General features: G+C 58.8%; 1 protein-coding gene across 7 annotated transcripts in view; it reads left to right on the forward strand.

Annotated features, from left to right (window-relative positions):
* The window catches only part of PGAP2 (post-GPI attachment to proteins 2), a 61,027-nt gene that overhangs the window by 11,382 nt on the left and 37,561 nt on the right, over nucleotides 1-12,084 (forward strand). For 6 of the 7 annotated variants that reach the window (XR_016348581.1, XM_089775817.1, XM_089775818.1 and 3 more), the window contains one exon: nucleotides 3,537-3,643. Coding sequence is in view for 6 of the 7 variants with exons in the window: in XM_089775817.1 (XP_089631943.1) it covers nucleotides 3,537-3,643 (107 nt within the window). In the remaining variant the exon portion in view is untranslated. The remainder of the gene's footprint in view (nucleotides 1-3,536; nucleotides 3,644-12,084) is intronic. The other variant, XM_006137099.5, reaches the window with a different exon arrangement.

Below are 12,084 nucleotides of genomic sequence, written 5' to 3' on the forward strand. Positions count from 1 at the left end.
GTTGCAGCGGGTTGGTCGCGGAGACGAGAGACGCAGAGTGGGTGAGGTAATAGCTTTTACTGGACCAACTCTTGCTGGTGGAAGATGCAAGCGTTGGAGCTACACAGAGCTGCGCAGGTCTGGGGAAGGACATTGGAGCTAGATTTGTGCTGCCATTTGCGAGCCAACTGCTGAAGTATTGCAGTGACCCCATTTATGGCCTCTCTAGCTCATGAGTCTGAATCTAGCCCAGGTAGCCCTGTTGCTGGAAGCCTCTTGCAGAGAGCCAAGTCCCGAACTAACCTCCCTCTCAAGCCGGCAGGCATCCCGCCCAGGCCGGGTTGCCTCCAGGAGAAGGAGAAAGCTTGCATGGCTGCAGCTCCTGGTCTCTGGAGAAAGGTGTGACAGACCGGGCCAGGTCTGGGCACCGCTAAGGGCGTCTGCTCAGGGCGAATTGCTCAAAACCAGGGCTGCTTACAGCCCTAAATAGGCGACCTTTCCCAAACAGGTCACCAACCAGTCACACCGAGCGTTCCAGCTGCCAATCCAGCCAGCAGGAAGCCTCACGAGCAAAACCCATCACACACCCCAGCTCTCCCTGTGCCACAATCAGTCCTGGGCCTAACACACAGGTGAGGGGTTATAGAACCCGATCTCACCTACCCCGAACGGGTTCTCCTGGTCCAAAAGAACCAGCCACAGATCCCCGGTCAATTTACACTTTGGATCTTACCCACAAGAGCACGCTGGGCCAGTCCTTTGGAATCTAAAATCTAAAAGTTTATTAATACAAGAAAGAAAAGATTGAGAGTAAGGTTATTAAGGAGAATACATTAGATGCACCAATCACCCAGTTCTTGATGCAGGTTCTCAGCAGAGATGTTACAAACTGCTATCTTAAAAGTCTCTGGTGTGCATCCTTTGTCAGGATGGGTCAGCAATCCTTCCCCGGCTCTGTCCCTCACAAGGCTGCATCTGGGATCAGCAGCAGAATTGAAGACCAGATGGAAACCACCTCATGGCATTTTTATATCTCCCTGGTATCTCCCAAGCCAGAGCGGGTCACATGGTCAAGTGACCTATCTGTGTTTCAAATGCTGGCAGCCATTATGCCCTGACTGGTTGCATTTTGCTTGTGAGGCTTCCTGCTGACGCGCTCTGAGTCACTGGTTTGTGGCCTGTTTGGGAAAGGTCTCCAGTCAGGGGCTGTAAGCAGCCCTGGTTTTGAGCAATTCACCCTCAGCGGTGCCCAGACCTGGCCCGGTCCATCACAAAAGGGCTTGTCAAGCTAGCCCTGTTCACTGTGCCGCTCTTCCAAGGGCAGGGGGAAGCTTTTTAGGGTTAACTGGTTAAGCGGTGGGGGTTGAGGCAGCTCCCCGCCTGCTGTGTGAAGGGGGCCCACTACAGCCAGGGGCTGCTCTCATCTGGAGCAGCCACTGTCTGCAGTGGGCCTAAGTGTCCAGCAGGTAAGGGTTGCTCCAATGTCTGTGGGGAGCCCGGGCACTCTGGCAATAGCTAGGAGCTGGTGCAGCTCCAGCGCGGGAGCCGGGAGCCAGCAGTCAGCCCCAGAACAGGGCTGGGGTGGGAGCCCCGAAGACTGGGCGCTGCTCCAGTTAGAGCCGCATCTCGCTTTTAGTCAGCTAACTGGTTAAAGGTTGGCTAGCCTGACATTTAACCAGTTCACCGAGTAACCGAGATGTTACAGCCCTGAAGCCCTGCAAAGCTGGCATGTTCCTGAAACAGGGAGTAGGGATGTGCCAAGTTTGGGAAAAAGGGGCTGAGAAAGGATAAAGGAGCGAGAGCGAGTCAGCATGTTCCTCTCCCTGCTCTTCTCCAATGTGCCCTTCTCCTGGGGCAAGCGGGCGCAGAAGTGACTAGCCACATAAAGGTGTGGCCGAGTGTGCGAGAGTCTAGACCTCGCGGCCCTGGGGCTGGCGGACGTGACAGTGACTCCGAGGTGGGGTTCTGGGGCCTCGAAGTGCAGTGATGGTTTGCTTCGTTGAAGCTTCCGTGCGGCTGCACATGCCACCAGCAACCTTCCCAGCAGGCTCGAGCGTCCCTCGAGGGCGGCCTGTCTCTGTGTGCTGCAGAGCCCTGGGCCACACATTCCCCGCAAATCTTATGCCGCTGTGGCTTTCCCCAGAGGGCACTGTGAGTATGGGCCTGGGAGACCTGGGGGCGTCTTGGCCTCTGTGTTCCCAGCACAAACTGAACTTCTTACTAGTTCTCCCAGCCCCCGTCATGATGGGCTGTCCTTAGCATTCACCGGCTCCCTGGTTCCTACTGAAATGAAAGCAGGTGTTGTTGGATCGTGTCCGGCAAGGGATCTCCAAGGTTATTTTTCACCATGAATTTGCAGTTTATAAACACGCACCCCAGGCCCGGCCGGGCTTCTTTTATCCTGGAATGAGACAGCCACATGCCTCTGGTGTTGCAGGGTTGTACGTGCAAGCCTGCGGGTGCTGCTTGGTGGGTTTGTGAGGAAAGGTAGGGAATAGTCGTATAACCACATACAATATTATCAGATACACGACTATTCAATAATCCCCAGGGGCAGGGCCGGCTGCCAGTGCGCTCCTGGCCCCATTCCTGGGGAGGCCCCTGCCACTCCGCCCTGCTGCTTCTGTATCTTAAAAGACGGTTCTCCACGCGCATTGACTCCCCACCCCCCCACACTGCTGCCTGTGATAGAAAGGCAGCAGCTCAGGGGATGGGGCAAGCAGCTTGCGTGAGCCAATATGCACGGGGAGCTGACCTGAAAGCCGGCTTCCTACATGTACCATCTCCTCCCCACCTCCCTCACCCTCCACATTGCTGCCTCTCTATCAGAGGCAGCAGCGTGGCGTGGGAGGGGCAGGCAGCTCTGCAGATCTGGTGCTCCTGATACAGAGGCAGCAAGGAGGGGGGTGCGAATAGTCAGTAAGATTAACGGAAAAACCCAGGCTTATCGGTTAATCGTGTACTCAACTACCCATTGACATCCCTAGGGAAAGGATTGGGTTTTTTTTGTCTTAATTTGAACCACTTATGTTATTAAATCCCCGGGGCTTTGCTGAGGAGGGTGTGTGAAAACGCCTGCAGTGCCGCTGCTCGAACCGGCAGCGTTTCTGAAAGGGGTCAGTCAGGGTTATGTTTCCATCCTGCCTCGGAATCCATGTGCTGACAGTGACCCAGAGAGATCCTCGCTTTGATTCGCAAGAGTCATGACTGCTTGCTGTCTGCTGCCTGGCGGTTAGCTCAAGGAGCTGGGTGCGCAGAGTCCAGGGTTCTCTGCCTAGTTCCATCCACGGCTTACTGGAGAAGTGACCAAACTTCTCTGTGCCTCAGTTTCCCCATCTGTAACTGCTGAAATTTTCAATGGTTACATGGTAACCCAGTTACCTGCTTTTTAACATCCCTAATACTGACCCAGCTCCTCCAAGCCTTCCCGCAGTGGCCTGGCCCTTGTAATGCATGCGGGCTTCACCTTTCCGTGGCCTCCCCAGCATCCCTCGGGCAGCTCCCTTTGGCTTATTTCCATGCTCAGCATTAACGGGAAACCTGTTTTGTCGATGCAGCAATCCACGAAAACGCCTTCATTCTCTTTATCACCTCGGCCCTGCTTCACATGCTCCTGACCTGCGTTCTGTGGCGTATGACTAAGAAACACACAGTAAGTCCCGAGGTACAGTAAGCTTCCTTTCTCTACTGTCACTGTTCTTCGCTTCGGTGGGCTGGGGGTGCGGCGCTGGAGGTGAAGGGCTTTGTGTCTGTCTCTCATGCGCATGAACGTGCCACAGCCAGCCAGCACGTCGGAGCCACTGTAGGAGGTGACCCGACCACAAAGAAAGATGTTCCCAGGAAAACATGGAAACAAACTGGGCGTTAATGCAAACGTGGGCCGGTCTGAAGACTTAGATTTCCGGTTTGCTTCCCCTGAGACATGTTCCAGGGTTAGATTGGGAACTGAAAACAGTAGCTGGCTAAGGCCTTTCTGTGACATGGCTTTCCCCGACCTTACCTGCTGGGCCTGCGGTGTGCCTGCCTTGGAATCTGGACTCTGGTTTCCTGGGTGCCTTGTGCTCCTGTGTTGTGGAAGAGTGAAGGAAGACCTCTGGTCTTGCAGCAAACTGGAAGGGAATTTGTTATTAACACTCACCAGCAGAGGGCAGTATTAGCCAGATTGGATTTTCTACCTAATCATACTTAGCACTGCGGTTCCCAAGAGCTGGGAGTAATCCGCTCAGCACCCTGCAAGGGGGGCTAGTCCCATTTTCTAAGCCAGGAAACTGAGGCACGGGGGTCGTACAGCAATTAAACACAGGACACGTAACTCAGTCCACTTCCCTGCACACTGGACAGACTCTGTGGGTATGTTCCCTGGCATGGGAACGAAGTGCTCCGTGAGCCAGATGCTCTTTGCGGGGCGGCTGTTGAGTGGGTGGCGAGGGGTCCTGAGCCCCCCGAGGTTGGGAACCACTGGAGGGGAAGAGCTCCCGAGTCCCTGCCAGCCCTGGGCTTCTCCAATTGTGGTTGGGGATTTCTTGGGGGCCCGTTTCCAGGTGGGGAAGGCAGGTCAGGCCAGAGCCTCTGCCGGTCTAGCTCACGCACTCCCGGACCCACACCGGCCTCGGCAAAGGTGCCCCACGGTGGGCAAGGCGCCCTGTTGGGAGCCTTCTGGCTGTCTCAGATGCCGCCAGGTCCAGAAGGGGGGGGAGGTCGCTCTAAAGCGGGTGAGGATCCTGCAGTTCTCTCCTGTGGGGACTTCCCAGGGAAGGCAGGGACTTTGCACAGGCAGGGCTGGGTGCGGGAAGAGAGGGAGGTGGCCGGGGTGGAATTGTCTCCCAACCCAGTCCCAGGGCTCCTTAACTCAAAGACTGGAGACTCTCTTGCCTTGGTTCCCCAGGGGAAGCCCCAGTGGCAGGTAGAGAGGAGGGGAAAGGCCTGTGATCTTTGACTCGGCGCCGCCGGAGCTGTGCTCAGTCAAACTGCCTTCTGCAGCCCAAGCGGGGCAGGAGCGTGTTCTGGGAAGGGGGCATGAACCAAACCCTGGGGTGTATCCCCGGTGCCCCGGGGGTTGCCCATGGCGGCTTGGGGAGCAATGAATTGCTGCGGAAAGCAGAGCAAGAGTAAAAGCATCAGCCCCTGGGATTCCCACCCCGTCCCGCCGTCTCGTCGTCTTTCCCTTTGTCCCCCTTTGGCAGAGCGCCCGGGTGCTTTGGGCACTTGGCTGCCTAGGCCTGCTCCTAGCGTGTCCGTCAGACACAGGGAGGGAGGGCTGAGCACGCTGCCAGCCTGCGAGCAGGGACTCGCTCTCACGGACGCGACTTCCTCTTCCTCTCTGGGAAGCAGTTCTGCGGCCTAGGGGAGCTGGCGTCACCCTTCGGGGTTGGGTGGGATGCCCAGGGGGTGGCTGCACAGTTTGCAGAGAGGGCTCTCCTGTCCTGTCTCACTCCAGCATCTCAGGGCACTTTGCAGAGGCTGCCGGTTCAGCCTCACTGCTCCCTGCAGAGGTAGAAAAGTCTCCTTTTCGCAGCCCAGCTGATGGCTCGGGGAGGCTAAGCAGCTTGCTCAAAGTCCCCTCGAGCCGGAGTTTGAATGTGGATCTCCTGCGTTAAGCACCAGCCTCGCCCGCATATCTCCTCTCCCCGAGAGCAGCTGGCTGCTGGTCACGCTGCGTGTCAGGAGGTGGCGCTGTCACTCGGAGAGCGAGGCAGCATGTTCGCACCTGGGTCTTTCTCTCCCGTCCTGTGGGTCTGAAATGAACCGGGCAAGGTTGTAGTTCCCGCGTAGCGGTGGGAACTGCTGGCAGCTGTGCAGGACCCTCCCGCCGGTGCAGAACTGGGCATAATCGGCACCAGGCTGATCTGTTTGCGCTCTGGCTACGAGACGGCCTTGGCCCTGGCTGGCTGGCCCCTGGAGGCAAGCGGGGCTCAGCCCTGCCCGGGGCTAGTGACAAGGGCAGGAGATTTAGGGATCCTCATTGGTCTCAACTGGGAAGGAGGCAGCTAGGAAGCAGAGTTGAGAACTCAGCCCAAGAGGGAGGGCTGGCCAGGCTTCGAGAGAAGCAGGCTGATGAGCCTTCAAGGATCAGCCTGGCAGATTTTTGGGGGTGGGCAAGCAAGGGAGCAGCCTCAGAGGCTGTGTTGAGCTGAGCAGAGAGAGGTTGTTTTTTGATTGCTCCATAGGAACAATCTAGTCCCCTGACAGGCCTTGATCGTGTATTGAGGAGCTCTGGGGAGAAGGAAAACTGAGGACAGGCATTGCAGCACCACCCAAGAGCATCAGGGGGTGCTGTCGCACCAGTGAGCCCAGTCATAGTCTCTCAGCTGGCATGAGCACTGCGAATCTTGGGGCGGGGTTCTGCCTGGTGTGTTTTCCTGGGATGACCCTGATTTTTGACAGAACCACGACCCCCTACTCCAGCCTTTGCCAACGGGACCCTAAATAAGTTCCTGGCTCTCCAGATCTCCCGAGCCTGAGCTGGATGCTCTACAAGTTTGCCAGCAGGTGGCATCTTATGCTTGGGCACCCCATGATGTCCTGGGGCAGGAATCCGCTCCATGGCCCATGCTGGACTGGGCGACCGTCCGGCACTTCCTTTGCCTGGCTCCCCGGAGCAAGGTGCTCGGTTCGGCGCGGCCTAGACTGCGGGTGGGGTGCACGCTGGGGTCTCTCTGCCAATCTCGGCTGACCGCACGGAGCCAGCCCAAGGCTTAGAACCTGGGACTTGGCCCGTCTCTTGCAGGATACTTGGCAGGGGTGGGAGGGCTCAGGGTGGCCGGAGAGCCAGTCGGTGTTGCCACATCCTCCCCCGTTCCCGGCTGAGCCGAGCGAGCGGTTCGCAGTCTGGAACTGCCAGTCTCAGCACTGATTAGAGAGAAGTTGGGGCGGCAACTGCTGATCTGGTAGGAAATTCAGACCGTGGGAGGCTCTGGGGGGAAAACCCAGGCATCTAGAGCTGCCTCTCCGGGCACACTGGGGGCCACAGTCGGGCTTCCCCACCCCAAGGGCCTGCAGAGGCCAGTTTCTGGGCCAGAGCCAATGATTTGGGCCAGAGGAGCAGGTAGGACCCAGCAGGCTGGCGCCAGGAGGGGAAGCAGACCCAGTTAGCAGCAGTGTGTGGGAGGGAAGGATGTGGCGCGCCCCACAGGAGGGAGCTGGATGTGCCCACAGCAGGCCCATTTGGGACTCCAAGGAAGAATCCCAGCCCAGCCTTCCCTGGCACTTAGAACCCCTCCTTCCCGGCGCAGCGACCCAAAGGCGCTCGAGCGATCGCCCCGCTCCCTCTGGTATCTGCTGGGTTACGCTCTGCCCCCCGCTGCACACTCTCCCCCCGTCACCCGTGGGTCTGACTCCCGCACCGTCCGGAGAGGCAGCTGGCGTGAGATGGAGGCTTCGCCCCGCCCCAGGGGATGTCGGTGCCTTGTTTGGGATTTGGATGTGCCTGACCTTCTCGTCCGGACCTGGCTCTTGGGGCGCTTCCCTTCACGCCGGCAAGAGCCCTGAAGGGGCCTGTCGTTCGTGAAGCATCTCCCCGCGCAGGGCAGGCCACGAAGGCGCTTCTGAGGAGAAGCTAACGGAGCAGAGACGTGCAGAAGGCAGCAAAGGCCCCAGCAAGCCCCGAGTTACTGGGGCAGCACCTGGAACCTGCCCCCTTTGCCAGGCGTTGCTAAGCCAGCACAGTGCTTCTCGGGGCTGGGAGATGGGCGGAGATTCCCCTCCAGGCAGGTGGAAGGAAGGGCAAGAGAGACCCGGCAGCAAATGAAGCCATTTCCTTGGTGCTATGCATGGGTGCTTGGGGCAGCGGGGCGGGCAGCCTGGATGGAGCAGGGTTAGGAATGGCCAGTCAGGTCTCTTCCACATCGTGTGCTGGGGCCAGTTTCAGCCCTGCTGTAAGGGGGTTCCCACATGGTGAATGTGGAGACAAGCCACTGGTACAAGCTGGGGGTTCGCACGCTGGGTGCAGGGGGCGATGTACAACACCCCTGGTTCTGCGGGGGGTTGCACGCTGGGAGGGTGTGAGTGTCTGCACCCTGAGTGGGTGTGGGGGACAATGTACAACACCCCAGGTTCTGCGGGGGGTTGCACGCTGGGTGCAGGGGACATTATACAACTACCCCTGGTTCTGCACGGGTTTGCACGCTGGCTGGGTGCGGGGGAAGATGTACAACACCCCTGGTTCTGCAGGGGTTTGCACGCTTGGTGCAGGGGACGATATACAACTACCCCTGGTTCTGCGGGGGTTTGCACACTTAGTGCAGGGGACGATATACAACTACCCCTGGTTCTGCGGGGGTTTGCACGCTGGGTGCAGGGGCAGTATACAACTACCCCTGGTTCTGTGGGGGTTTGCACGCTGGGTGCAGGGGCAGTATACAACTACCCCTGGTTCTGTGGGGGTTTGCACGCTGGGTGCAGGGGCAGTATACAACTACCCCTGGTTCTGTGGGGGTTTGCACGCTGGGTGCAGGGGCAGTATACAACTACCCCTGGTTCTGTGGGGGTTTGCACGCTGGGTGCAGGGGCAGTATACAACTACCCCGGTTCTGCGGGGTTTGCACGCTTGGTGCAGGGGACAATATACAACTACCCCTGGTTCTGCGGGGGTTTGCACACTTGGTGCAGGGGACGATATACAACTACCCCTGGTTCTGCGGGGGTTTGCACGCTGGGTGCAGGGGCAGTATACAACTACCCCTGGTTCTGCGGGGGTTTGCACGCTGGGTGCAGGGGCAGTATACAACTACCCCTGGTTCTGTGGGGGTTTGCACGTTGGGTGCAGGGGCAGTATACAACTACCCCTGGTTCTGCGGGGTTTGCACGCTTGGTGCAGGGGACAATATACAACTACCCCTGGTTCTGCGGGGGTTTGCATGCTGGGTGCAGGGGACGATATACAACTTCCCCTGGTTCTGCGGGGGTTTGCACGCTGGCTGGGTGCGGGGGACGATGTACAGCAGCCCTGGTTCTGCGGGGTTTGCACGCTGGGTGCAGGGGCAGTATACAACTACCCCTGGTTCTGTGGGGTTTGCACGCTGGGTGCAGGGGCAGTATACAACTACCCCTGGTTCTGTGGGGTTTGCACGCTGGGTGCAGGGGCAGTATACAACTACCCCTGGTTCTGTGGGGTTTGCACGCTGGGTGCAGGGGCAGTATACAACTACCCCTGGTTCTGCGCGGGTTTGCACGCTGGCTGGGTGCGGGGGGTGATGTACAACAGCCCTGGTTCTGCAGGGGTTTGCATGCTGGCTGGGTGCGTGTGTGTATGTCACCAGCAGGAATCTGAAGTCTTGCAAAAGCGTTGCACTCCTCACGGCTCGTGTTGCAACCCTCTTTGAGCAAGGGCAGGAAGGCGCTGGGGAGCGGCTTTGCAATGGGGAAGTAGAGGCTCCAACCACTGGAGTTCAGTTTCCAGTGACGGGGCTGCCAGTAACGAGCCAACTGGCAAGGAAAGCGCCACAGCCGGCAGAAAAAGCCAGAGCAGGCCTGGCATGGGCCAGTGCAGACAGCCGGGGCTGAATAAAGGAGAGATCAGGGGAGTGACCAGTTGTGGAGCCCTGCCTGGGGCTCTGTTCCAGCCTCTGCCTTTCCCGAGTTCCGCCTTGGGCGCCCTCTGCAGCCTCCCTGCCCAGGCCGGCTCTGCCTAAAGGCACGAACAAGCAACGCAGCCAGCCCTGCTAGCCGCATGTGGTGTTTGTCGCTGCCGGTGCAGACACATTTCCCCTCTTCCCCGGCAGCTGGCGTCCCCGCGCTCTGCACTTTTTGAGCAGCTTCAACTGAGTCGGACACCGTTAGCCGGACTGCGGGCCAAGGTCATGTGCAGCATAAATGGGAGATGGTAGACAGCTCCGCTATGCATTGTTCTCTGCCCTGCGGCCGCTCCACCCAAGCCAGCAGCTCTCCCAGACTGTGTTGTCCCCTCCCCGGGAGCCCCTCAAATTGGATCTATTGCAAAGGGGGGTGGCACCTTGCGTCAGGCCCAAAGCAAAACGCACAAGCTTTTCACAAGAGTTGCTATGTGTTAACCCTGGCGTCCTGGCCCAACGGCAGTGACATCTGGCGAGCTCAACTTCCTCCTGCTTTTTCTCTTGATCGTTTTATTCATTGACTCTTCGGCAGGGTGACTGTGCAGCTGTGCAACAGCCGCCAAGCTCAGCCCCAGAGGTGGCTGCATTTCAGTAGCAGGGGAAGCAGTTCCTAAAAGGCCTGTTTGCAGAGGGCCTCGATGAAAGCTGCTCCACCTGTACAGATCTAGAAGCAGAGAAATGTCTGCGAGATGGATTATTTATAGTGCTTACAATGCATTTCTCAGGGGCCCTCTGAGTTCACTAGACCGGGGCAAGATGCACGGGGTTAATCTTCCTCCGGCGTTTTGATAGTACCCGTCCCAAAGGATTTAGCAAACCGAGGGTCACAACGCGCACTCCAGGATTGCCCGCCAGCACTGTGAATCTGTCAGACCCATGGGTGGGTCTGCTTTGCACCTTCAGCCAGCACACAGCAAGTGCAGCCTTCAGCGTTGCTGCAGGTCACGGAGACGAGCCAGCTATAAATATCCCCCCAGAAATTCTCAGCACAGGAGCTGTTTTTGTCCCCATCACCGCATGGGGACCGGAAAGAGGTGCAGACCCAAATGGAGCTGAACCGTGTAGCTTTCAGACAAGTGCTTCTAGGACCCTACAGTTCCCATGAGAGGGACCTTTCCAGGTGGAGATCTGGGGTGAGGGTCTCCAAGAAGGTCCCTTGAAGAGTTTGGCTGTTAGTGCAGGAGTATAACCACTGAATTTCAGTTCCCTCGGCCATATCCCCGTCCACGGTGGGGAGGAGGGTGGCGGCCGGTGCTGCAGCGGGACCTTGCTCCCCCTCTGCGGTGGGGGGGGGAGTAAACCATACTGTTGTTAGCAGTGGTCTCATGGTGTGGCCCTTCTCTGGTTATCTGCTCAGGCGGGGTCACCACCCATTTATATGCAAGTTCCCCGAGGCCCAAGGTCGCTTGGGCTGGTGTGTCCCTCAGGCCCCAGGCTGGCGGGGGAGCACCTGAACGGCCAGGAAGTGAGAAGGGAGCAGGCCTTGAGGGTACTGTGTCTGGAGGCTTAAAGGCCCACTGCTTTACCATGGCAACAGCAGCTGGGGACTGGGGGGAAAAGGGGAGCAAGACCCCAGCCTGGGAGGTTAAAGCGACAGGGTGCCGGGCTTCCCCTTGTCCCGCCCACCCAGGGGCTTGGTGCTCGCAGGAAGGGAGCCGGCTTGCTGAGGGGCTGCGGTTTGCAGGGAGGGCGGGAGGAAGCTGTCTGCTCTCTTGCTGCTGACTAACTCCGGAGCGCATGGGAAATGCGCCTCCGCTCAAGGCGTGCAAACTGCTGGACTAAATATACTTGGGCTGTGGTTTCCTGGGCCAGACGTGCGTTCGGTACCTGCTGCCACTGCACGAGGACAGCGGCTCGGGGACCCTGAGCCACCTCGGTGGCGCAAGTGCCCGACGTCTCTCTGCTGTCTCGCCAGGAGGAAAGGGAAGCAGAAGTGACTGACCGAGCAAGTTCGCTTCCTGCCATTTGGAGCGTGTGCCCTGACGGCTCCCGCGCTGGCCTGAGCCTCTTGGGGAGGCTGAAGCCAGCTGGGGTCAGGAGTCCACCGAGAGGAGTGGGGGGCCTTTGGGAAGCGTGGGGAACTGGGTGCTGAAGCTGCCCATGTTGGGGGATGGGGTCGGTTGCTGATCCTCAGTGCAGCCAGGGGGGAGTTTGGAGCAGGATGAGCATCTCCAGAGCAATCAAAGCCCCTGTCACAGACCAGCTCCACGTGCCTGGTCGTTGTACGCAGGGTCTCGCGCCGCTCATCAGCGAACGCTTTGGCCGGGACCGAGGGTGCCGAAGATCAGGCGAACAGGAGCGAGAGAGCCGCACAGCGCAGGGCTGGATCGTGCCGGCCCTGCTCTCGGCGCGCCTCACGAGTGTTAACCCATGTGGCCTCACAACGCCTGGGGCTGTATGAGCAGGGAGCTTTAATGACCACAGGCGGGTGGGATTTTGGGTGTGCATCTCGTCTGGGAAAATGGCCCCTCCCGCCGACTCGGCTTTCCTCCTGCGCTGAGCAGGCCTGGCTTGTTCCTTGGAGAGACCTTGGGTC

The sequence above is a fragment of the Pelodiscus sinensis genome, chromosome 1 (assembly GCF_052426305.1).
Source record: "Pelodiscus sinensis isolate ZL-2025 chromosome 1, ASM5242630v1, whole genome shotgun sequence".
Lineage (NCBI taxonomy): Eukaryota > Metazoa > Chordata > Testudines > Trionychidae > Pelodiscus > Pelodiscus sinensis.